This window comes from Myxocyprinus asiaticus, chromosome 23, assembly GCF_019703515.2.
Source record: "Myxocyprinus asiaticus isolate MX2 ecotype Aquarium Trade chromosome 23, UBuf_Myxa_2, whole genome shotgun sequence".
NCBI lineage: Eukaryota > Metazoa > Chordata > Actinopteri > Cypriniformes > Catostomidae > Myxocyprinus > Myxocyprinus asiaticus.
In genome coordinates, this window is record NC_059366.1 from 18,819,961 (window position 1) to 18,846,661 (window position 26,701).

At 41.2% G+C, this 26,701-nt stretch overlaps 1 protein-coding gene across 3 annotated transcripts in view; it reads left to right on the plus strand.

The window, feature by feature from the left end:
* The window catches only part of dctn1b (dynactin 1b), a 55,855-nt gene that overhangs the window by 13,581 nt on the left and 15,573 nt on the right, over window positions 1-26,701 (plus strand). Inside the window, exons 1-14 of one of the 3 annotated variants that reach the window (XM_051652138.1) lie at window positions 2,938-3,199; window positions 9,952-10,200; window positions 10,299-10,377; window positions 10,475-10,506; window positions 12,146-12,166; window positions 17,102-17,119; window positions 18,273-18,293; window positions 19,657-19,830; window positions 23,527-23,724; window positions 23,813-24,017; window positions 24,098-24,176; window positions 24,273-24,432; window positions 25,720-25,824; window positions 25,949-26,140. In XM_051652138.1, the coding sequence (XP_051508098.1) occupies window positions 3,167-3,199; window positions 9,952-10,200; window positions 10,299-10,377; window positions 10,475-10,506; window positions 12,146-12,166; window positions 17,102-17,119; window positions 18,273-18,293; window positions 19,657-19,830; window positions 23,527-23,724; window positions 23,813-24,017; window positions 24,098-24,176; window positions 24,273-24,432; window positions 25,720-25,824; window positions 25,949-26,140 (1,566 nt within the window). In that variant the 5' untranslated portion in view covers window positions 2,938-3,166. Of the gene's footprint in view, window positions 1-2,937; window positions 3,200-9,951; window positions 10,201-10,298; window positions 10,378-10,474; window positions 10,507-12,145; window positions 12,167-17,101; window positions 17,120-18,272; window positions 18,294-19,656; window positions 19,831-23,526; window positions 23,725-23,812; window positions 24,018-24,097; window positions 24,177-24,272; window positions 24,433-25,719; window positions 25,825-25,948; window positions 26,141-26,701 lie in introns of those variants that run through there. The other 2 variants (XM_051652141.1, XM_051652140.1) reach the window with 2 other exon arrangements.

A 26,701-nucleotide genomic window follows, 5' to 3' on the forward strand; every position in this document is an offset into this window, starting at 1 on the left:
TGGGCAGCATAATGGCTCAAAGCCATTTCACCGTGTTTGGTTCGAACTCTGGGCACCACTAGTTGACCAGTCCCTGCAGATCTAAGAGACCTTCCAGGCTTATACTCAGCAAACATATCTTTGATATAGTTTGGGCCCAAACCATTGAGAGACTTATAAACAATAATATATTTTCTATATTTAACTGGGAGCCAATACAATCTAAGAATTGGAGTAATGTGTTCTTTCCTCTTGGTGTTTGTCAATATTCTAGCAGCAGCATTTTGAATGAGTTGCTGATGTCTAATGGTTTTAGAGTGTAGTTAAAGCCAGTGATCGAGAGTTTCATACATTTAGTAACCCAGTGATGTATAAGTAAGCGATAATGCACAGTTAATCAGACATTATCACAAAATAAATTCAGACAAGAGTGGTAAAAATGGTCTTTGCAATACTGACTGGCTTGCTGTACATTATCCCACTTATTATTATTACATATACTTACCAAATAAATAAATAAATGGGCATGAAATATTGATTTGAGTTGAGATACTTTTATTTTGTGATAAGAAAGAGTCCACAGAGTAATACGAGAGACATGAAACTAGCACAACTAGGAAATACCGTTTAGTTTAACTGCCTTGTTTGACCAATATGAAACAAGTATTCCAGAGAGCCATGTAATACTTTAGGTACATTTACATTTACATTTATTCATTTGGCAGACGCTTTTATCCAAAGCGACTTACAAAAGAGGAAAACATAAGCGAATCATCTTAGGAGACAGTGGTATGAAAAGTGCTGTATTACATAGTATCACTAGCATCATAATACAGAATAAAGTGCAACGGGAATGTTTTTTTTTAATTATTATTTTAAAAAAAAATGTTTTATGACTGGTTAAGTGCTCATGGTACATGATCCAAATGCTCAAAATATAAATAATTAAACAGAGTCATCTGTTTCAAGGGAGGACAAAATGCAAACAATTTAATGTCTGTTGGGGAGAAAACCTAATAAGTTTCATAGAGGATAAAGTGGCAATGAATCCATGTAATAAGACCATTATAAAACATGTTATAATCATGCACAGTTGAAAATGCAATTCTAACGTCTATTTAATTTGCGTTGCAACCACTCTTTTTACACTGTAGCACTTGCTACACTGTAAACTGTAATAACTTTGGTAATTCTCTGTTATTAGGTGCTATTTTGGAGTGTGTATGTAGTAGATCGTTTCTTATTATGTACAGTATGTGTATAGCAGGGGTGGGCGATATGACCAAAATCTTATATCATGATAACAACATATATCGTGATATAGTTACATTTTTCTACAAAAATGTTTTTTATAGAAATTGGTTTATATATTTAATAACCATATTGTAATGCTTATTTTTGAATAATCCAGTCAGAGAATTAATAATTTTTTCTTTATTTGGAACTTGACAAACATAGTAAAATTTAAAAAAAAAATCTCGACAAGTTCTCCAAGCAATGAAAAAAAGGAAATAATACACAAGTAAAAAAATATCCAACAAAAATAAACACTTTATTAGGCTCTTAATGATTTAAGGAATCTCTGTAGAGAATATTTGAATATCTGAAGACAAACATGGATGATTTGTTTCCTGATATCTAACATCATTCAAACAGAATTTTATTAAGGGTGATGATGTGTAGTTTAAAAAAACCCATGACATATAATTGTTGATGCATGACACATTGTTTTAGCTGTTTCCCTCGTAAGTGGTGGTTAAAATGTCAGGCTGTCTAGATGTTTAAAAAAAATATATAAATCTCAGTAGAATTAAAATGGGTCACGTACATTTTGTGGTTTGTGCCGCATTATTGAGAGAAACCGTACTGAGTAGCGCTAGTCATCTTGCTCTGCGCTCTCCTGTGTCTGGAGCGCAAATGGGAAGCCTGCTGGACTGGTGTGCACTTGTATGCTCCAGAGATTTCTGAATTTCAACAATTCTCTCAGTGTCACGTGAAACCGCTCCGCCTTCCTCCTCCATTTCTCCGACAGAACGTGTACTGTGTATGTGTAACGTGAATCGAATGAGGTGCACATTTCTTGCCACACGGTGGCGATTTTGCGTAACCGTGATAGAGACAATAATCGAAAATGTATACTGGTTGTCAAATTTCTACCGGTTTATCGTGTCTACTGGTATATGTATACAAGATCTCTTTTTGTCAAACTAAAAGGGTGATTCTCACAAAAGCTGTCAGAAAAATGTTCTGCTCATATTTAACACAAAATCAATACAAAGCAAAGATTAAATTATATTTTGCATTACAAAATTAAGCTTATATTCAGGACCATTACTATTTTTTGCATTGTGACATTATTTTCAGGACAGTACAACAATGCTGTTGTTGTACAATGAATTAAAATCACAGAAAATTAAAGGCAACACCAAAGGTGATTTTTTCACATGTTCAAATGCTGTAATGAGAATATTATAATGACCATATTTTTGCATTGCAGTAATGAGAATTGGGAGGTAAAATGTGTGTGTAATGGTCATGAAAATAATGTCACAGTGTAAAAATTCTAAACTCTTAAAATAGGCTTCATTTTTGTATGCTAAATATAATTTCTTATTTGTTTCTTTTGATTTTGTAGTAAAATAGGACCAGGACATTTTCTAAATAGGTTTCGTAAAAATCACCCAAGGAGAAATTTTCATATGAAATCTGTAAGTTTGACTATTATTCACTGTTGGAGGGCTTTAGGACCCAGTTCTGCCTCTTTTGCTCTCCTGCAGAAGGCAGCACAGACATTAGCAGTTGCACTCTTCTCACACTCACCTAAAACACAGATCAGTCAGACAGACTTATACACACACCTCTCACTAATTCATTTTAATGCCAGGATTGCACTGAGAACTCATATGCTCAGTCATATCTGCTTGTTCATCCAAGCTCACACCTCTTCCGGTGACTCTTATCCTCTCAGTGTCCTCTCCTGGGGTTCAGTCTGGGTTACTGTGCCTCTGTTGGATCTGGACCAAACCGCACATCTCTGAAACGAATCGTATGGACAAAGGGATGAGTGATGTGTGGTGAGAGTTAGGTGGAGATAGAGAAATAGAGACAGACTGGGAGGTAGTGGGGGGTATAGACTGTACTGGTTTTTGAAGCAAGGAACAGTTGTCAACCACGACACTGCAGCAGCATGTCTCAGATGAAAAGATACACTTACAGCAGGGTGAGTGACAGTGGACACGCTCTGACACCTTGAGTCTCACACTGTTTATCATAGATATGTCTTTTTTTACATAAATATTAAAGCAGAATTAGTGACATTCTATTTCGTATATAGTTATTAGTTCTGAGCAGTTGTTTATGATGTGAGAGTGAGGACATGCAGGTGTTGTAGCATGTGTAGTGTCGGGCGAGAGCATGCATGGGGTAAATTAGTTCTATAATATGTCTGGCCCAGCTGTTGGCTGTTTGCTTATATCAAAACTGCTACAATCTATTGCAATGTGTGTTTTTGTGTATGAGGCAGTCATAGAGCAAGCCCAGTAACAGAGCAATGCAATTTTTGAGAAATTTGCTGAGTAACACATAACAAAACGATTGGATTGAACTGAAACAGTCTGATGTCATCTGATGATGTAATAGCTAAGTAGTAGAAATAGACCTTATTTATTATTATTTATTTATAATTATTTATTTGATTGTTTTTTTGTTTCTGTTTTTTGGTACAAACGCATGACATGATGAGGCCCAAACTGTCACAACTTACCTTACATAAGTTTTATAAAATCAGACACAGTAAATATTTTTTGCCCTTTCTCAAAACTCTAATTAGGTCTATCATATATACAGTAATCCCAGTTGAAATGTACTGTTAGTTACTTTTAGACTGTAATGCTCTCTCTCTCTCTCTCTCTCTCTTTCTCTGAATGTGTGTGTGTGTTTATTTATTAATGTGAACTTATTCCATGCAGTTTTGTTGTGGATTGTAAGAGATCATGTTGTTGTCTGGCAAAACAGAAGAGGATAATACCTCAAATATATTAAAAATATACAGTATGGTATAATGCATATATTGTGTATGGACAAAAATTGTGTCTACATCCAAAACATATATCTCCAGAAAGCAGACAATGCATTGGGCAAACCATGTCTCTTTAAATATATATACTGTTGTGGTGATGTGGGCGTGGCTGAGAGATGTCTGTGGAGAGCGAGGCCGGGAGAGGAAGAATGGTAAGGATTGACACCTGTGGGAAATTATCTCTAACAGCTGTTCTATGTTACAGTGAGAGCTGGAGAGGGATAAAAAGGGGGTCCAGACTGCAGGAGGGGAGAGAGAGAGAGATGCATCCAGCAGAGTGATTGTGTGTGCATACATTCATGTTGTGCTGGAAAGCAAACTGTGGTGCAAAGCTGGAAAGTATGAAAATAAAAGCTTATGTGGATTGTTATCCGGCTCCCGCTTCCTCCTTCACAAGAAAGTCAGAGAATTTGTCACACTGGTGCTGAAACCTGGGCGTTTGGGGGAAGTTTACGCCGTCATGTAGTCCTCACCCTTCGCCAAGCTGATCAAGACCCTCACCGGCATCCATCAGGCTCAACATCAGGCCCTGCTTGAGCTACGCATGGAACAGGAGCAGCGGTTCCATGCACTGGTCCAGGCTCAAGCAGAGGACCGGCAGGTGTTACTGAGCTTAGTACCCTAGGAGGGGTCTTCCACCGTGACCCCAGCCACGACCACGTCCATGCTCGCTAAGATGGGACCGCAAGATGACCCTGAGGCCTACAGCGAGCTGTTTGAGTGGATGGCTGAGGCGTGGAAGTGGCCGAACACCCAGTTGGCAGTCCGCCTACTGCCACTGCTGACTGGGGTAGCCCAACTCGCGGCCCATCAACTTCTGGTCGACAACCTCCTAGCGTATGAGGATTTGAAGTGAGTCACCTTGACGCTTGGTGAGCATGGCCGCCCGTTCACCTTCTCCCAACAGCTCTGGAGATGGCTGCTGGACGGACAACACAACGCCAAGGCCGTAATTGATCTGGTGGTACTGGAAAAGTTCATCGCCCGGCTACCGAAAGGGTCAGTGGAGTGGGTCCAGTGCCACCACCAGGCGTCTCTGGATGAGGCAGCCCAGTTGGCTAAGGACCATATGCCGGTGTATTCGGGAACCAGCGAGCCCTCTTCTCTCTCTCTCCCTCTCTCCTCCCTCCCTCTCTCCTTCCCCTCACCCTGTTCCTATTCACCGGTGCCGGGGCCATCTTCATCAGCTCCACATCAGGATGACACAAGGGAGAGGGAAGCCTTGGCTTCCCACACCCATAGAGGATTCCCTGCAGGGGATTTGCCTCTGGAGCAGACGTGAGACAAGACCCTTAGGCACACCTTTGACCAAGTGAAAGTGATTGATGGTCAACGCCTCCAGCCAGACATTGCACTCTCATACCTGTATTTTTCGATTATTAAGGATCGGTTGTAACAAGTGATGCAGGAAACTTAGACAAAGGAGGATATAACCCAATTGTTAATACCGAAGAGCCTTCGGGAAATGCTATTCCAGATGGCACATCATAATCTGATGGCGGGTCACTTAGGGCAGGAAAAAAAACACTAAACCGTCTGATGGCCCATTTCTACTGGCCGGGCATTCGCAGGGATGTTCGCAGGTGGTGTGCGGCATGCCGTGAATGTCAGCTGGTGAATCCCGCGGCCACCCAAAATGCGCCATTGCGCCCCCTTCCATTGATTGAGGTCCCCTTCAAAAGAATTGGCATGGACCTCGTCAGGCCATTAGAGTGGATGGCATGCAGGCATCGTTGTGTGTTGGTTCTGGTGGACTATGCAATGCGATTTACGGAAGCAGTGCTTCTGCGCAACATCTCAGCATGAAGTGTTTCGGAGGCACTCTTTAGAATAATCTCCCGAGTGGGGATTCCGAAAGAAATCCTCACTGATCAGGGCACTACATTTATGTCACTTACACTACGTGAACTGTACGAATTATTGGGGAATAAATCGATTCGGACCAGCGTTTACCACTCCCAAACAGATGGCTTAGTCGAACGATTTAATCAGACACTAAAGAAAAGGAATCTTAAGTTCATGCACCAAGATGCTCAAAAATGGTACAAGTGGCTTGAGCCCCTATTATTTGCAGTACGAGAGGTCCCGCAAGCCTCCATGGGGTTCTCCCCATTCAAATTATTGTACGGGCGTCGACCGCGCAGCGTGCTCGATGTCCTACGGGAAAATTGGGAGGAGGTACCTTCAAACAGAAAAAACGAAATTCAATACGTTCTTGACCTGAGAGCATAACTCCACACACTGTAGCAATTGACACAGGAGAATTTGCTCCAGGCTCAAGAACGTCAATGCCGGCTGGATAATAGGGGTACTCGGCTACGGGAATTTACACCGGGAGATAAAGTTCTTGTACTGCTCCCCACATTGAGCTCTAAATTTCTCGGCATGTGGCAAGGACCATTTGAGGTCACACGGCGAGTTGGGGAAATCGATTATGAGGTGAAACGAACGGATAGAGGTTGATCACGTCAGATTGACCATCTCAACCTACTAAAACCATGGAGAAAGGCAGTCCCTGTGACTATGGCAATGGTGGTTGTGGAGAGGGAGGTGCTCGGACCAGAGGTGAATTTAAAAGCCACCGATCGAGTCACCCCAGTCACTTGTGGAGACCACCTCTCACCATCACAAGTCACAGAGATTGCCAGGTTGCAAGGAGAATTCTCCGACGTGTTCTCGCCTCTTCCCGGTCGTATGAATCTCATAGAGCACCATATCGAAATGACCCCAGAGGTAGTGGTACGCAGTTGTCCCTGCCGATTACCCGAGCACAAAAAAGAAGTGGTTTGGGAAGAATTAAAGGATATACTGGATATGGGGGTAATAGAAGAATCCCACAGTGACTGGACCAGCCCAGTGGTGCTGGTTCCAAAGATTGATGGTTCAGTCCGGTTCTGTATGGATTATAGAAAGGTCAATGCAGTGTCTAAATTTGATGCGTACCCAATGCCTCGGATTGATGAACTGCTCAATCGGTTAGGCGCGGCTCGCTTTTATTCGACACTGGATTTAACGGAGGGACATTGGCAGATCCTCTTAACTCCCATATCCTGTGAAAAGACGGCATTTTCCACACCGTTCAGATTACACCAATTCGTGATGCTTCCATTCAGTTTGTTCGTAGCCCCTATGTTTCATTGGCTCATGGACCGAATCCTCAGACCACGCACTGCTTACGCCGCTGCCTGAGGTTGTTTAGATAAGCGGGACTCAAGGCAAACCCAAAGTAGTGTGCAATTGGGTGGGTGGAATCTGGGCTTCCACTTGGGTCACGGGCAGGTGCGGCCCAAAATTGATAAAACCGCATTGATTGCAGTCTGCCCAAGACCTAAGACCATAAAGGAGGTGAGACAGTTCCTGGGGCTGGCTGGCTATTATCATAGGTTTGTGCCTAATTATTCGACCGCCACCAGCCCGCTGACTGATCTCACTAAAAGGGGGCACCAGATCCGGTCCAGTGGACGGAGCCGTGTCAGCAGGCATTCACGCAGGTGAAAGTTGCTCTTTGTGGTGGGCCATTATTGCACTCTCCTGACTTCACTCTCCCTTTTATCTTGCAGACGGATGCATCGGACAGGGGTTTGGGAGTGGTACTGTCCCAGATGGTGGGACATTGCTGTACATTAGTCGCAAACTCTGAGGGAGACTAGGTACAGCACGATAGAGAAGGAGTGTTTGGCCATTAAGTGGGTGTTCCTCACCCTCCGGTACTATCTGTTGGAGTGTGCTTTCACCCTCTGTTCGGACCATGCCCCGCTCCAGTGGCTCCATTGCATGAAGGATGCCAATGCACGGATCACCTGTTGGTATCTGGCTCTCCAGCCTTTTAAGTTCGAGGTGGTCCTTAGGCTGGTGGTGCAGATGGCTGTGGCGGATTTCCTCTCAAGAAATGGGGGCGGGGAGGGGGTGGGGGAATAAGTCACAGGCTGGATGGCTCCCCAGCCTGAGTTGGGGTGATGGGAGTATGTGGTGATGTGGCTGTGGCCGAGCAACGTCTGTGGAGAGTGAGGCTGGGAGAGGAAGAACAGTAAGGATTGACACCTGTGGGAAATTATCTCTAACAGCTGTTCTGTGTTACAGTGAGTGCTGGAGAGGGATAAAAATGGTGTCCAGCCTGCCGGTGGGGAGAGAGACACACGCAGCGGAGTGATTGTGTGTGCATACATTCATGTTGTGCTAAAAAGCACAACTGTGGTGCAAATCTGGAAAGTGTGAAAACAAAAGCTTACGTGGGTTGTTATCCAGCTTCCGCTTCCGCTGTCACAACTGTATATATATATATATATATATATATATATATATATATATATACAGTTCAAGATTTTACTGAGACAGTGGAGTACAATGGGTCAAATATACAATCAGATATACAGTTACTGTAAATATATAAAATTTTCACATATCAATACCGAAGTGAAATAAATGAATTGAAATAAAAAATTAGTGGCTCTCAGTCCATGTATACACATATTTAAAATATACAATACATTTAACAGCAGAGACACACATTTCAGTGCAGTCTGTGTATTTCTAGAAATGGACCAGAGATATTGATGACTCATCTTTCACTACACTGACTTTTGTCCTGCGCTTTTTGATTTTTGACTTCACTTGTCAAGCAGTTTCATGGTGTCTTTAAGAGAATGTTACATGACACATATGTAAAAGCTCTGCCATTTAAGCTTCCAGTCCTTCAAATCATTATAATTCTTAGATTTTACTTAATGCTCTTAACGAGCTCTACAGAATGTAAAAATCCACAACAAGAATGACATTCCTGAACCCACACACTTTCCACCCTTAGTGACTCAGTGATGAAATTCTGCTGAGTCACAAGTCAGTTTTCCAAAACTCTTGTGTACCTTTGCACTTAGCTTATTTTACATGAGACTTTATTTCATTAAATTAATCTAAGTGTAATGAATGAATAAGTCACGTTGCAGTGAGCTGCTGTCAGTCTATGAATAGTGTTCTGTTTTTGAGAGGTCAGATCTATCATTGTGTTCTCTTTCTATTGTGCGATTGTAACCTAAGAATGTAACCTCAGAACACAATATATCTCAACACTGAAAATATTGTGCCTTAGCTTTTGACCTTTATGTTGCCAGTGCTTATTTTTAGTGTATTTGAAAAAATAAAACTAATTTTGGGCCTCAGCATCTGTGTGATTAGAAAAGAGAATTTAAATTTCTAAATGGAAGTGAAATAGAGCGAGTCTCTAAGGACCAGCCTTTGGTGTGTGTCTGAGTTTGTGCTGGTAATAGTGCTGTACTTTCTGAGTTCATCTACTGCAGTAAGGATCAGTTAAGTCTGCATCTCTTACTTTTTTTTTTAACCATGAGCTCTGGTCCGAGAGTTTCTAAATAGCTTGTATGTACATAATCTGGAAGAGATGAGAGACTTTTTCAGCTACTTAATGAGGGGCCTACAAAGGGGTTCAACTCCCTCAGATCGCCTAATTCAATACAATACACAGTAGTGGCCCCAAAAAGTATTTGGACACTTTTGAACACTTAAAGTCAAACTTGAAATGTTTGAATGCCATTGCTATAGAAAACAAAATATGAAACCAAGTGGCATCTGCAAACAAATTATTCTAGAGCAATTACTTTTTGCCAACTGACCCCAAAGTAATTTTACTGGATGTGTGAAGACGGTTCCCCTCAAGTTCTCACAGATGTCCAAGCAGAATAATCAAAGGTGTAGTTCATCACATTAACTATGGACATGCTCCACTAACGTCTGAGAACCAGAAAGTGTCATAATACATTTGTCTTAATTTTGAACTATATATCTGTTGTTTTACAATTTAAAGTCCAACAAAATCTGCCATTTTCTGGATGTGACCAGAAGTTCTTTGTGTCATTTAAAGAATTTTTCTCTTTTGTCTTCAGACCACCACCACCAGCAGCAGGATGAGTTCAGATGGAGGTGGGCGGCCTGTGAAGGTAGGCTCTCTGATTGAGGTCATTGGTAAAGGTCATCGAGGGACTGTGGCCTATATTGGAAACACACTCTTTGCCTTGGGAAAATGGGTGGGAGTCATTCTAGAAGAGCCTAAAGGCAAGAATGATGGCACCGTGCAGGGCAAACGATATTTCACCTGTCAGGAGAACCATGGAATATTTGTACGCCAATCACAGGTACCCCATATTGCTTATATATAAACAATAACATGAAAATGTGTAAATCTTTGTCTGTGGAGTTCTTGGAAATCAGTGTTATTTTCTACCACTTGCAGATTCAGCTAGTAGAAGATGGAGCAGACACAACATCTCCTGACACCCCTGAAGCTGCCATCTCCAAAGTGCCCAAGCGAGGTAGACACACAGTTTCATAACACAGAGGCACTTATGTGCTTAGAGACATGTTGTCTGCCTAAAAGTGTAATGATCTTATTTTATCTTTCCTTCACAGAGATAATTGAAGGCCCTAAGTCAAACAAAGTGGTGAGTGAGGAGAGGGTGTCTAACATGAAGAATGCACTCTTGCATTTGTACTTGTGTTTGTGAGAGACTGTGTGTGTGTTTGTTTAATATTTGTTTCCTATAAACTTCAGTCGTATGTTTAGACTCACATAGCCAGACGTCTAACTATCAGCATAAAGTTTGGTCCACATTGTAGTTTATTCTGTTCATTAACTGCCCACTTAGATAGGAAAGGTCTGAATGTCCAAAGTCCCGTTCAAGGCAAGTCAGTTCACTCGGTGGCCATCTTGGGAACGCTCCCAGCAAGTTATTTTCTATTTTTTCTCATTTCAAGCAGCATACAAGTATAGGTACTATCTTTTTGAAGGGAGAAGGACTGAAATCTACAAAACAGTATATGTCAGTATATGTTTACTGATATATTTCAGTAAAACCTGATTACAGTGGTATCATAAAATGTGCTTTGCTAGCTCAAATCATGCTAAAACGCTATTTTTCAGGCAGATTTAGCTAATGCACATGCCCGTTTTCGAGTTAACTGACAGGTGATGTCTGTTTCTAAAAGGCATTTAAATCTTTTACCTGTAAGGCGGGACTTTCTTTTCTACACCCACCATATTGGGTGTTCTAATTTCTCATATTCATTTAAATACAAGTGGGCCATCTCAGCTTAACAGGCCCTTGGTCTGTCTGACTGACATGAAAATCGACCAGTCACTGTTTGTTTTGATTTAATGTGTCAGTTAGGGGTGAGTTTATATGAAAATGTTGATACCAAAATAATAGGCCTACATGAATTCTCTGAAATCTGAATTTCTGTCCACCTAAGAGTGATAAGTACCGATTATTTGAAAGACCTAGATTCTGCTCATGTATATGTAGTTCATTTGCTATTATTTGCTTTATTTGCTATATATATATATTCAAACATTTAGTGCCACTAACCTGGAAAATCCAGTGATTAGTTCAACCTCGAGAGTGCTTATTATAAGGTTGCGTTCAGCCCAGTTACCTTGCGGACGCAACATCGAGATCCAGGACCAGCTTTGCAGGGCCACTGTGTAGACTAAATAATAGAGAACCTTAGACCCCTTTGTCACAGGTTGTCCCCCCCTTGACGACTGCCCTGGGAGCTTGTGATTTCGGCCAGCTCTTCTGATTTTCGTAAGCAATATGCATCAGACAATCAGTGAAAAGACAGTTGGCGGCCTGAGGGTGTACCATCTTGAGATTGAGACTATTTTGCTTTTGAAGTATTGTGCATTACCTTTCCATTCCACCAGAGGGAGGTACTGTATAGTTACACTCTTTGGCCATCTGAAATCAGGAAATATTCCACATTCTGTACTGTCTGTAGAAGTGTGCCATGTTTCTCAATCCCTCATTGAACCCTAATTCTGATTCCACATTCTACATTGCTTGGACACATTTGAGCTTGCGCTCCCTCTTTCCCTAAACCTTCACTCTCTAATTCAGACATGCATGATCTCAGTCTTTCTGGTTTATTACATTTACTGTTCAATACATATATATTGTATATGTGAGAAACTTGGTGTGTTTGTATGTAAGATACTGTGGTCTTCATTCACTTCTCCTTACAAGCACACTGACTGATCAAACTTTAATCTCTCACCTCTTTCTCCTCTGTCTGAGTGTGCAGCGAGGAACCAAACCCAAAAAGGTGCTGCATGTTTCTCTAACTTCTGTTTCCATAGCAATTTCAACATTAAATAGCTCTACTGAATGGCATCACACAACAAGCACATCATCTGAGTGTTTGTGTGCCTGTTTATGCATATTCATGCTGCATGTTTGTTTGTATATCTATTTATTTTTGTACATTTATTCAAATTTGCTAGTGCTTTGCTAGCTGGATGGCAGTGTTTTTCCATGACTGCTTTTAAGTGTATATTATCAATAAGCAGGGTTGGCTATAACAGAATACATGTAATGGCATTACGTATTCAGAATACAAAAATGAAGTAACTGTATTCAGCCCCTGTTACATTTTTAAGCACTTGTATTCAGAATACAGTTACTTTATGAAATGTTGTTAGAATACTTTTAGAGTACTTCTCTCACAATGACCACAAAATAAGGCATAAAGAAAATAATTCTTGTCAATCAAGTGAGAAACTTGATTGTTTTCTGAAGAGTTTCTCTGAGCATCGCAGATGTGTGAGCTGCAAACGCGTATTGCTCTCTCTTCCCCAGATCAGCGGCAGCACGTGACTGCAGCCTTGCCAAGGTTTCATGCAAAATTGGGCTGATTTGAAAACACAATCGCGGGTTAAAATCAAAGAATCGTGGATTGTATTTTTGGGATACTAAAGAATAGAAATGCAACGTCTTATTCATGTATAATGATTCCTGGATTTAATATCTGGCAACCGCATCGACGCATCTTAACAATCAGTACGATGTCAGCTTTGCAGCAGTCGGCAAATTTTTGTCCACAAAAACAACATTTGTGTGCATGATACATTGTTTCCCGCGATTGTTGCTGTGTATATACATTTATGTAGCTGCAGATGCGGCTTCTGAAGGTGGAGTAAAGACGGATGGCTCACGATAAGCATTTAGTGAGTCACATCCACATCAGAAACTTACAGAACTGTTGAGAAATAGCAGTTATTAACGGCAATAATATGACTAGGTAAAATATGGGAGAAAGTAATTTTGTGGCTTATAGACATATGGGAGGCTAGTTCAGTGTGACATACTGTTTTGTAACATACAGGCATATTAATATTATTTCTCACTTTTTAAAAAACATCTCATATGAAGTGATTCACAAATATATATATATATACACACACACACATATATATATATATATATATAAAGTAATAATAAAAAACAAAGGATGAGTAAAAGAATCAAAAGCACCCCCCAAAAAAGTGTTGGTAATAAAAGAGATAGAAAACTAAATTAATAAATCGGCCTAAATATGGAAATATGCAAGCAAGTTGTCACATGACCTCACTATTTTATGGCATCGAGTTATCATCTCAGAAATGTGTTATTTATTTTTTATCTAATTTTGTGTCAAAATGTATTATTCTTTGTCAGTCCAATCAAATAATGGGTGAAGAAAAAGAATAACCTGTTAAAATATTAAAATAATGTAGTTGACCCCAAAATGACTTCTGTTTGTCTTCTGCCTTCCATAAAGAAAAACATTAGAGTCCAACTCCACCTCTAATTTAAAGAAACTAGAAAACTGGAGGTGTAGCACATCAGATAAGATAGTTACATATCACGCTTAATTTCTCCAATTGTGCCTTGCCTTTATAAATATGTATTCTAAAATATTCTTGTATTCTGAATATGTTACTTTTTATTTGATGTATTCGGAATAATTTACTGAATGCATTTAAGAGAGAGCGGAATACTTTCTTAAAGTAATCCACTCAACCCTGTCAATATGCATGCTGAAAATATGTTTTATGTTTGGTTTATGTATGTGAGAAAGACCAAGCAAGTGAGTGAGTGAAAAAGAGTTGAGAGTGATATGGGAAGCTTGCAGCAAACTTGCCGCAAATTTTCCGTGAATTCGCTACTCGTGATATTCACATGCAAATGAGCTTTGCAGCAAACCCTTCATTGTCGGTTTTCTGCAGGTTCACCACTACCGGTGAAGAGCTGCAAACTTCTGGCCAACATTTGCTGCAAAGGGAATACTGTATGTTGATTACAACAAACATTTATTTAGACTTTCCCCTCCTTTTCGTTAAAAAAAGCACTAATCTGGGTTACAGTGAGACACTTACAATTGAAGTAAATAGGGTCAATCTGTAAACTTTAAAATATTCACTGTTTCAAAAGTATCGCCACAAGACGTAAATAATATGCATGGTAACATGATTTTAGTGTGATAAAATTGCTTACTAACTTTTTCTGCCTAAAGTTAAATCCAGTTATCTTCTTTACCATGACGACGTAATGACAAACCCTAAAACGGCCCTAAAATGACTTTACAGCTCAAATAATACATGTGTTTGAACAGAAGAATTAATGTAAGTGATTTTATCAAATTATAAGCTTCGCATTTCTGCCTTTAAACCCTCCAAAAAATTGGCCACATTCACTTTCATTGTAAGTGCCTCACTTTAACCTTGATTTTTGCTTTTTTTTTTTTAAAGAAAACATTTTGACGAGTTGAAATACATTTTTGTGGTAATCAAATGCTGTCTATTGAGTTTAACTTGTATTGAATCCGGAATATTCCTTTAGGTAATCTAAAACCAAGTGAGAGCGGGGCACAAACTAACGCGAGGCTAGTTTTAACACATGGTTTAAACATTTCCACACACGCTGGTAAGACAAAACTTCATTTGTTTACTTGTTGCATATTAACACTGTGTAGAGAAAACAAATTGCGGAAAAATTAAAAAAACTTTGGAAGATATTGCCAAAAGTTCAAAAGTAAAAATTCACACAAAAGTACATTTTCATTTCTGTTTTTAGTGTTTATTTAAAACGAGGCAAACTTGGTATCATTTTAATCTCCAATCTGTTAGCTAGCATCTTACATAGTCTTTTAATGCTTAGCTTGCCAGCAGAAGTGACGAGCCAGGTTTAAAATCCAAGTTGTGCTGACGGGCCACGTTGTGTTACAGTGTGCCCAAATTAGAACAAACTGTATGCTAGTTTATGTAATTTACATTATTCACCTTACAGTGTGTGTGTGTGTGTGTGTATGTGTGTGTGTGTGTGTGTGTGTGTGTGTGTGTGTGTGTGATCAATCCATGCATTATTTTGGCCAATGCTGTGGCTTTGTTTTTTATTTATTGTCAAGTGTCAAAATGATTGCTATAAAATATATGCCAAAGTTAATAAATGGCTTACACTGACATAATATTTTAATTTCTCTTCTGTTTATTTTAATTAGATCAGATATAGTTGTTAGAGGGGGATTTTAAGCTGTCATAATGGTCATGTTACATTGTACCCCCCAGCTGTTACAAAGTGCCCTGCCTATGGAGCATGTTGTAACATTCACTTTTTCCAGGCAGATGGCAAAAAAATCTACGCTGTATTCATGAAACAAGTCCAAAAATTTGTACCAGACACGTGTTAAATTAATGTGATTTTTTTTTTAATTGAACCCCAAGTGCATTTACACAAACTTAAGAAAATCAAAAAGTGTTAGTTTGTGCCCCACTCTCCCCTACTAGACAAGTATACTAGAAATATTTAATACAGTGCAGTGAGTGAATGTAGGAACTAGACAAAGAAGACTAGCAATGATTGATTGATAAAAGCATGCATTACAGTGTAATTTACAATTAATAAGTATTGTGAATGGAAAGACCTCTGGTGGTGTGTGATAAATACAGGGAATGGATATGACGTGATATAGCCAAATGGACATTGTTTTGAAATAAACAGAGAAGATAGAGAAGGGCCTGGGTTATTTATACGTTTTGTTTTCCTTGTTTACCCTTCGATTCCTCTCTCTGTTTTCTACTACACATCACTTTTCTCTCTTGCAGAGCTGTAATGTGATATATATCAATCTGTCTCTCTTCTCTAGCACTCCATCTTTTCCTCTCCCCTCCCACTACCTGCTTTTCTGTAATGGATGCTCAAATAGTGATGCATCTGCTCTCAAAAAGTGTAGTAATGCATTTAAAATACAGAAAAGCACATTTAATTGTTCTAGGATTAGCCATACAAGTACAGTATACAAGTGTTCAAGTATACTATTAACTTAACCAATTGATTTCCAAGAAGAGGTAAGGAAGTAGCAAGGATGTATAGCCAGATGTTCATGATTGGGAGGTACCAAATGTAAAAGTTGACGAAAGTGGCATTGAAAAAGAAAAAAATCACAAGATTGACCACAATCTTTATTTTTTAATTTTTTTATATGTCTGTCATGGTTATTGACCTGTAAAAAATGGTTGGCTTCCCACACTCATGCTCAGACTTAATCTTATTACTACTGTGGACTTGAGAGCCCATAGAGAGACACTAGTGGAGCGTTGCTAGGATACAGGTCAGACTCCCATCGTTTCAAACCCTCCCTACACCCCCTTCTTCTCCTCTTTTGTTAAAGCCTTTCTCTCTCTGTCTCTGTCTGAAGGGAGGGGTGTTTGTCTAGTGATGTAATGTACTTGGTAGGCAGCCGTTGGCACAACAGAGCGGCATTGAGTGCATAAAAGTGGAAAGAGCAGGAGAGAGTGAGAAATGGATGCAGACACAGAGAGATGGCTACTGTTCATTGGAGCCTAAAGAGGAATGACAGCATTGTAATAAGAGTAATGCAGAGACAAGGGGCTTTAGATGCCTTTGTTCTTGTTTGAAGAAAAGTATTTAATCCCTTCAGGAAAAAGACAAGGGAGATTTTAGCTGCAGCAGAGAAGACCTGCAACAACGTCGCTGTGTGTGTGTGTGTGTGTGTGTGTGTGTGTGTGTGAGTTTGTGGCTATCACTTGCTGAATGCTGTATGAGTATGTTTGTGGCTTGATGTAAGCTTGGCCTGCTCTAAGCTTGCTTTTCTGTTAATGTGACTGAATCTTTCTCCCTACTCACTCTCTGCGTCTCGTGTGTGTGTGCGCACGCACACCTGTTTGTGTGTTTTTTCTCTCCAACCGACAATATGAGACAGACTCCTACGACTCGTAAGGTACAAAAGTGTAAATCTGTGTTTACTATTTCTGTGGCATGCAGAATGCTCCTTTGTTTTTTGTCTAACTTGTATGTGTTTTTGTTTGGATGGGGGGTGGTGGGGGGGATGTTGAACCATTGGTATTTTACTACATGTAATAGATAGTTTTAATTTTCTTTCTAATTTTTTTTATTTGTGCCAAAAAATGTTGATTGAGTAGTACATTGTGTTCTCTTGATAAAACAGTGTAACTAAGAAGCATATATATATATATATATATATATATATATATATATATATATATATATATATATATATATACTGTATAAATATAATCAGATACCATCATTTATAACTTATGTAACTGTCATATAATTTCTAAACATTCCACTGTGTATGTGTTTCCAAAAAAATAAATAAATAAGTGCAGAATAGTTTGTCTGTGCTGGAATAATTGTGAATACTATTAGGCTATTCTTTGTATAAAAATACAGATCTGAGTTTGTATATTTGTATGGGCGTGCATGCTTGTATGTATTTGCATATGTAAGTGAGTGTACTATTTTGTCCAATTGGTGTACAAGTGTACAGTGTACATGTTAACAATTGGTGCCAGGCGTTGTGCTCCACGGGCAGATACATAGCCCGAGAGTCGTGGATTAGTGCTTGAGCATTTATCTGCAAAAATTAATGTATTTTTTAGGGACAAGAAACAACTTACAAAGAGAGAAACATGTAAAGTTGGTTCACTGAGGTACACACAGACACATTTTCACTATTGTGACCAGGAATATTCAACGTAATTCTGCAGCACCATTTAAAGAATATTCAGGGATAAAAACTCATTAAACTAAATCACCAGGATCTGTTTTTTTCTGTCAGTTACCACAGAAAATAATTTTGGCTTGTACCTCTGTTTGTAAAAGCAAACAAAAAATGTGTTGGAAGATATGCACTTACAATGGAAGCCAATGGGGCCAGTGCACAACTGTAGTAATCAACAGCATGCAATACATGCAGATTCATTAGTTTTTAACCCAGAATATTCCTTGAATTGTGCTGCATGTTTCTCTTTTCTGTTGCTAATCTTCAGTATTTGTGTGCTCTCTCCTGTTTCTTCTTGATTCTTCTTTCCTTATCTTATGTCTGTGTACATGTCTTATCTCCTCAGACCACGGCCAGAAGGCCTAAGGTGAGCTCAGTCCTGTGGCCTGTATTTCTCATTTGTGTGTGTGTGTGTGTGTGTGTGTTTTTGATAGATAATGTGAAAGAAGGTTTGTAGATGAGGATATTATCAGTGGAGCTTTGTGTTCAGCAGTGTTTCGTGACTATGTGTGTTTGTTTGTGTGTGTACAGTTGCCCTAAAAATTATATGGAAACTTAAGTCACACTTGAAATTGAAGCTGTAGCTGTGTGGGCAGTGCTCCAATATATAGTGCAGTACCATCACAGGTCATTTTGACTCTTAGTCATATCCCGATCCCAGTTGCTCCCTCTCCACTTTCATATCTAATAAAGGTGGAAAATGCCAGAAATATATAAATGATATAGGTTTATTTAGAAACAATAGATATACTGTTCAAAATGAAGAACAATTAATATTAGCATTAAAGGGGTAGTTCGCCAAAACTGAAAATTCTTTCATCATTTACTCACCCTCATGCCTTCCCAGATGCGTGTCTTTTTTCTTCTGCAGATCACAAAGATTTTTAGAAGAATATCTCAGCTCTGAAGGTCCATACAATGCAAGTGAATTCTGACCAGATCTTTAAATCTTCAAGAATCACATAAAAGCAGAATGAAAGTAATCCATATGACTCCAGTGGTTTAATCCATGTCTTCAAAAGCACTATGATAGGTGTGGGTGAGAAACAAATCAACATTTAAGTCCTTTTTTACTATAAATCTCCACCTTTGACAAGCCCCGACCAGACAAGTAGGGGGCAATATGCACAAAGTATGTGAATTGCCAAAAACAGAAAAAGTAGAATGTGAAAGTGAAAGTGGAGATTTGTGGTAAAAAAAGTACTTAAATATTGATATGTTTCTCACACACACCTATCATATTGCTCCTGAAGATAAGGATTTAACCACTGGAATCATATGGATTACATTTTTGGGCAAACTATCCCTTTAAGTCATTTCCACTCTACTTTATACATCCACTAAAATGACTATGGGACCAGTTGGTTAAAAGTCATTGCAAAAATGGCTCATAAAATTGTAGATCTGAGGAATAGTCTAGCATCACTTGTTTACAGATGCCACAGATGGTTTAATATTTTGTATCTAATGCAATGACATTCACAGATTTATTCCTAGATTAAGTGTGACTTAAGTGTTCAAATACTTTTTGGGGCAACTACATGTGAACACAAATTAGACACTTAAGTTAGATCACATAAACTGTAAATTAATGTTATTTCAGAATTTTATATGATTGGATACTTTGGATTTTGTTTTTGGAAAAAGATTCTTTGGTATTTCATTATCACAATAAATAACAATAAAAAGAGTTATTAGCATGTTGTCAATGATCTGTCGCTCTCTTTCAGCAAACACGGACAGGAGTGGGGGTGAAGGTGGGCCCTGGCTCAGCCTCTGCAGGAGAGATGAGCAGCAGTGAACCCAGCACACCTGCTCAAACACCACTGGCTGCTCCAGTCATACCTTCGCCTGTGGGAACCCTCCCCTCACCTGGAGCTCCTCCCATCCCAGGCCCCAGCAAAGTGAGATGCTTTCTGTCACATATGATCATATAAACAAATACAGTTATAAACATTGTTGTAAATAGTTGTGGTGGTGGGGGCGTGGTTGAGCGCCGGCTTGTGAACGGAGAGCGAGATCAGGAGAGGAGAATGGTAAGGATCATCACCTGGCAATGGTTGTCTCTAACAGATGTTTGGCATTGCAGTGTGAATGGAGACAGGTTTTAAGAGCGAGCCAGATGGCAGTGAGGGGAGAGAGAGATGAGCTGCAGAGCTGTATGTGTGTGGAAAAGTGTTCTGCTGAAAAGCAGACATTTGTGTGTGTAACACTGAAGAGTACAAGAATAAAGATTTACGTTGGATTGTTTATCCGGCTCCTCACTTCCTTCTTACCCATCATAAGAACATTGTTACACTGTGTGATGAGGAGGAGGGCGGCCAATCTGGCTAATCAACCGAGTAGAGGGATAAAGGCAGCCGGTTGCGCCAGTTAGAGAGAGAGAGAGCCACACGCAGCTGCCGTGTGTGCGTTTGTGTTTTTTTGTCTTTATGTTTTAATTTTACATTAAATATTAATTTGACTGTTCAGCCGGTTCCTGTCTCCTCCTTTCCCATTTTAACCCCCCTATTACACACTGGTATCGAAACTCGGGAGTAAGGGAGGAAGAATGCGGCCATGGATGCCTCACCTCTGGAGGATGTGTTCAAGACCCTCGCCAGCATCCACCAGACACAGCGTCAGGCCCTCCTCGAGCTGTGCACAGAACAGGAGCAGCGGTTCATTGCACTCCTCCAGGCCCAAGCAGAGGACTGGCAGGTGCTCCGGAGCATGCTGCACAAGGATGGTGTTGCCGCCACGACCCCGGACCCCGCGACCGCTCCGCCCCAGGTTCTGCTGGTCAAGATGTGCCCCCAAGACGATCCGGAGGCCTTCCTGGAGCTCTTTGAGCGGATGGTGGGGGGATGCGAATGGCGAGCACCCAGTGGGCAGTCCGGTTTATCCCACTGTTGTCCGGGGAAGCCCAACTTATGGCGCAGCAGTTACCAATGGAGAACCTCCTGGTGTCATCCTGCAATGGGTCAGCTGGACACTCGCTGACCATTGGCGAGCACGGCCGCCTGTTTGCCTTCGCCCAGCAGCTTCGGGACGCCTGCTGGAGGTGGTTGCTGGCTGAGCAACGTGACATTGGAGCTGTGATCAATCTGGTAGTACTGGAGCAGTTTATCACTCGACTTCCGAGAGGGATGGCAGAGTGTGTCCAGTGTCATTGCCCGACGTCGCTCCAAACGGCCATCCAGCAAGCAGAGGACCACATGGTGGAGTATTCGGAAGCCGACGAGCCCAGAGATTATTCTCTCTCTCTCTCTCTCTCTCTCTCTCTCTCCCTCCTCCCCCTGCTTTCCATCCTGTTCCTCCTTCCCTGGAAATGGGGAGCGGCTCCTCCCAAACCGGCTCCTCGGTTTCAGGGATTGCATTACCCGTCGGTTTCCCCTGCCCCTCTCCGCTCTCACTCCCAGGTTGGTGGACCTGCCTGCGTGGAGCCTGGGCCGGTCTGTTGAAGCTGCGGGGAGCCCGGGTATTTCCAGGACCAATGTCCGGTTATGGAGGTGGGGACACTTGTTCGGGCCCCCGACGCGCTGCAGGCCGCCCCCGATCAAGCTGGGACGTTCTGCATACCCGTGAGTATTAAGTGGGGTACATACCAGGCCTTGGTGGATTCGGGTTGCAGCCAAACCTCCATCCATCAATGCCTGGTTCAAGATGAGGCTTTGGGTGTTAGACGAAGAAGGTGTGTGCATGGGGATATCCACGATTATCCTGTAGTGACTGTGACGATTCAATTTCGGGGACAAAAGCATAGCGTCAAGGCTGCGGTTAGTTCGTGCCTCACCCATCCGCTAATTTTGGAAACTAATTGGCCAGCGTTTTCCACTTTATTAATGGAAATTTGTGCGGATGGGTACTGTAATAGAGCATCTCGGTGTGGGATTTGTGATGCTCTGGCTAGGGAGGCGGAGCCAGGGCCGTGTATGTCAGCTCCGCGTCAGGATGACGTAAGGGAGAGGGAAGCCTCGACTTCCCCAGGATTCCCCGCTGGGGATTCCCCTCTGGAACAGACGCAAGATGAGACTCTTAGGCATGCCTTCGACCAAGTGAGAGTAATTGATGGTCACCGTCTTCAGCTAGACATTGCACTCGCATATCCGTACTTTTCAATTATAAATGACCGGTTGTATCGAGTGACGCAGGATGCTCAGACAAAGGAAGATACAAACCAGTTATTGATACTGAAGAACTGTTGGGAAATGTTATTCCAGGGCAGGAAAAGACAATGAACCATCTAATGGCCCGTTTCTATTGGCCAGGCATTCTCGGGGATGTTCGCAGATGGTGTGTGGCATGCTGAGAATATCAGCTGGTGAATCCGCCAGCCACCCCAAGAGCGCCTTTGCTCCCGCTTCCTATGATTGAGGTCTGCTTCGAAAGAGTTGGTATGGAACTCGTTTGGTCATTAGAGCAAAGAGCATGCGGGCATCGCTTTGTGTTGGTTCTGGTGCACTACGCAACGTGATATCCGGAAGCATTGCCTTTGTGCAACATCTCAGCACGTAGTGTTGCGGAGGCACTCTTGAGAAATGTCTCCCTAGTGGGGATTCCGAAAGAAATCCTCACTGAACAAGGCACTATTGTTATGTCATGTACACTACACAAGCTATATTAATTATTGACTCAGCCAGCCCAGTGGTGCTGGTTCCGAAGAACGATGGCTCAGTCCAGTTCTGTGTGGATTATAGAAAGGTCAATGCAGTGTATAAATTTGACGCATATCCAATGCCTCATAAATTGACGAACTGCTCGATCGGTTGTGCATGTCTCACTTTTATTCGACACTGGATTTAATGAAGGGTTATTGGCAGATCCCCTTAACACCAATGTCCAGTGAAAAAACGGCCTTCTCACCACCGTTAGGCTTACACCAATTCGTGACCGTTCCGTTCGGTTTGTTTGGGACCCCGGCTATGTTTCAGCACCTTATGGACCAAGCGCCCGGTGCTGTACATAAGCCGGAATCTTTCGGCGAGAGAAACGAGGTACAGCACCGCTGATAAGGAGTGTCTGGCCATCAAGTGGGTGGTCCTCACCCTTCAGTACTACCTCCTAGGATGGGCTTTCACCCTCTGTTCAGACCACGCCCCACTCCAGTGGCTCCATCGCAAGGATACCAATGCACGGATCACCCATTGGTATCTGGCTCTTCAGCCTTTTAAGTTCGAGGTGGTCCACAGACCGGGGGCACAAGTAAAGGAAGAGAGAGAGATGAGCTGCAGAGCTGTATGTGTGTGTGGAAAAATGTTCAGCTGAAAAGCAGACATTTGTGTGTGAAACACATAAGAGTGCATGAATAAAGACTTATGTTGGATTGTTTATCTGGCTCCTCGCTTCCTCCTTGCCCATCATAAGAATATTGTTACAATAGTCATAAAAGTTCATTGTAAAAACATTCTAAACAGGGCCGGTATTAGGATGCGATCTTTGGCGGGGCACTTTGATCCTTTCGCTGTCAGTCATGGTGCGGGCCTCTTGCCCCCCTTAGAGGCCATAGTTCTAAATAGTGGGAAATGCTGAAATAAACAGAGAGAGTTGGCACAACTGTGAAAGATGTCCGTCTTCTGCATGTTTACATAGACTAACAGACTAACATATGCTTTCTTCAGGAGGAGGAGACACTCCGTGCCCAGGTGAAGGACCTGGAGGAGAGATTGGAGACACTGAAGATGAAGAGGACAGAGGACAAGGCAAAGCTGAAGGAGCTCGAGAAGCACAAGATTCAACTGGAGCAGCTGCAGGAGTGGAAGGGTAAGATGCAAGAGCAACAAAACGACCTGCAGAAACAACTCAAGGAGGCCAAGAAGGTATAAAGTAGACTTCTACTTCAAAAAAATGGTTCAGACTATCTTATGAGAAAAGGATTTTAAAGCTGGCTGATATCCTGCCATGTAGGAAGCTAAGGAAGCTCTTGAAGCTAAAGAGCATTACATGGAGGAGATGGCAGATACAGCAGATGCCATTGAGATGGCCACACTGGATAAGGAAATGGCTGAAGAGAGGGCGGAGTCATTGCAACAGGAGGCCGATGCCCTAAAAGAGAAAGTAGAGGAGCTTACTATGGACTTGGAGATACTCAAACATGAAATAGAGGAAAAAGGTACACACTTATGCACTTAAATATTTAAGTTAATAAATACAAACATAGGTGCTTACTGATCCATGATAACTTGCCTGCAGGCTCTGATGGAGCTGCTTCTAGTTACCACTTGAAACAGTTAGAGGAGCAGAATGCTCGTCTGAAGGAGGCTTTAGTAAGGTGAGACTGTATTCAAATGGTGAGATTGAGCTCAATGATTTGAATGTGCTCTGTGAAAATCAGTACACCAATTATGTCAACTTCTGTGTGCCTCAGGATGCGTGACTTGTCTGCATCAGAGAAGCAAGAGCACTCAAAGCTCCAGAAACATATGGAGAAGAAGAATTTTGAATTGGAATCTCTAAGATCTCAGAAAGAGAAACTACAGGATGAAATGAAGATGGCTGAGAAAACTATTGATGAACTTAAAGAGCAGGTGAGTTGAGCCAAGACTGACATAATGAGACCTTACTCACTTTTATGAGTTCTAGAAGCCTTCAGAACTTCAGTGCTAATTCCTTTTGCAACTTTGCACACTGAGCTTGGACAATATCTAACATTTATTAATAGTTTAAATAGAGTTAAAGTGCAATTCCAGACGAGTCAGAGAAAACACCCTTTCAAAAAGTACTGTGGCAGTACCATGTTACAGTAAGTGTACCATATGGTTGTACCCTGGTACTTGATATATAACATGATACTGAATGATTACTATATTCATGTACAATGGTATTTACATGGTACTCCAAGGTACTTTTTAGAATTCCATGGTAATGCCATAGCACGATCACTTCGGTGTCATTTTGTTTTAAAAAGTGGTGGGGACAGTTTCACGTGGGGGTAGGGTACATACATAGTGGTGGCGATATCACAAAGTGGTGAAACTCATGAAATGAAGTTCTAAACATAAGTTCGGGAGGAGCTTGTTTATCTAGGCCTGCTAGTCTTATCCCAGGGAAATATTAGCGGCTGCTTCCCTCGCAGCAGTGATGTTTCTTTCAGCATCCCTCCACTTCCCCATCTCCACCTTTATATTTCATAATGCCTATACTGATTATTTCTTGCTTTACTCAGATAGTCTTGGGGGGTGGGGGTTCTCAGAACTCAAGCCCAGTCCTGTGCTCAAGCTCCTCTGTTATGCGTTCCAGGATTAGAGCAAGTGAACTCGTGAATACTGTTTGGATAAATAGTCATTCTTGATTGCCAATTCAAGCGATCAAATAAATATGTTACACAATCAATTGGAAAACTTTATCTTTACATTGGCCACTGTCATCTTGGTATTTTGTTGGTTATTGGATTTGTTAGCATTTTGCTTTGTGATTTCACTGGAAAGGAGTGTGAGCCACGGAACATCGGAGCGAGTAGAGCGCGCATCTGTGTGCACGAGAGATTGTTGACCCTGTTACTTAACGACACTGATAACAGCTGCAATGAGCACTCATCATAACATTAAAGATTACAGATTCTAGTGCTGGATCAATACATATGATAACACCCACAAACGAAATGAGAACTCCTGCTCAAGAACTGGAGATATTTCTTCTGCATTAGACAGATACCTGACAAAACTTTTTCAAAAAGTGATGGGGACATGTCCTACCCGTCCCACCTATAAATAACACCTATGCATGTCCAAAAAGTTTTGATATAACCATTGTGCATCTGAAAATGATCAGCTTGGGTAGACATTAAAGATCACTATAATATGTGTGTGTTTCAGGTGGATGCTGCTCTCGGGGCAGAGGAGATGGTGGAGACATTGACTGAGCGGAATCTGGACTTGGAGGAGAAAGTACGAGAGCTCAGAGAAACTGTTGTAGATCTGGTGAGTGATCACACTCTGGCCTCCAGTTTATAGTGTAACTCGTATCAGGATGCGCTAAAGTTGCGTTAAGATGTGTCTTAGGTTCACTTGTATTTGTGTGTTTATATGTGTGTGTGTGATGTAGGAAGCCATCAATGAGATGAATGACGAGCTGCAGGAGAATGCCAGAGAGACGGAGTTGGAGTTAAGAGAGCAGCTGGATCTGGGTGCTGCCAGTGTCAGGGAGGCAGAGAAGCGGGTGGAGGCGGCCCAGGAAACAGTGGCAGACTACCAGCAGACCATCCAGAAATACAGAGAACTCACAGCACACCTGCAGGTATTCCTGCACAACACATTATAACTTGCACACAACATCACATAAATACTTCACAACAAATACACTACATAAACACATCACTTAGACTAGACACTACTTAATATATACACACTTCACTGCATACACACAGAGTAAACACTGTGATGTTGTAAAACATCTTACAATATTCTGTCCCATGAGACATACATTTATTGCTCTCTCTATGATAATAGTAGCATATAGCATAAAACCTGATAGAAATCAATGGTTAAGTTCATCAAAGAGAATTAATTCAATCAAAGATAAATTGTGTATAAAACTGATTTGCTAAAAGCCATCCTGCTAAATTGATCATCTTAGAACTGTGAATTTGCATGCTGGTTAATGCTGGGTTAATGCAGGTTTAGCTAGTGGACTAGCATAACCATTAATTTTACCAGCTAAACAAGATGGTCGAACTGCTGGTGAAGCTTATCAAGTAGCATGGTTTTTCTTGTGATGCTATTTCACCAAGTAAGCCTGGCTTGTTAATTTGTTTCTGCTGATCACAAAGAAAGGTTTTTAGAAGAATATTTCAGCTCT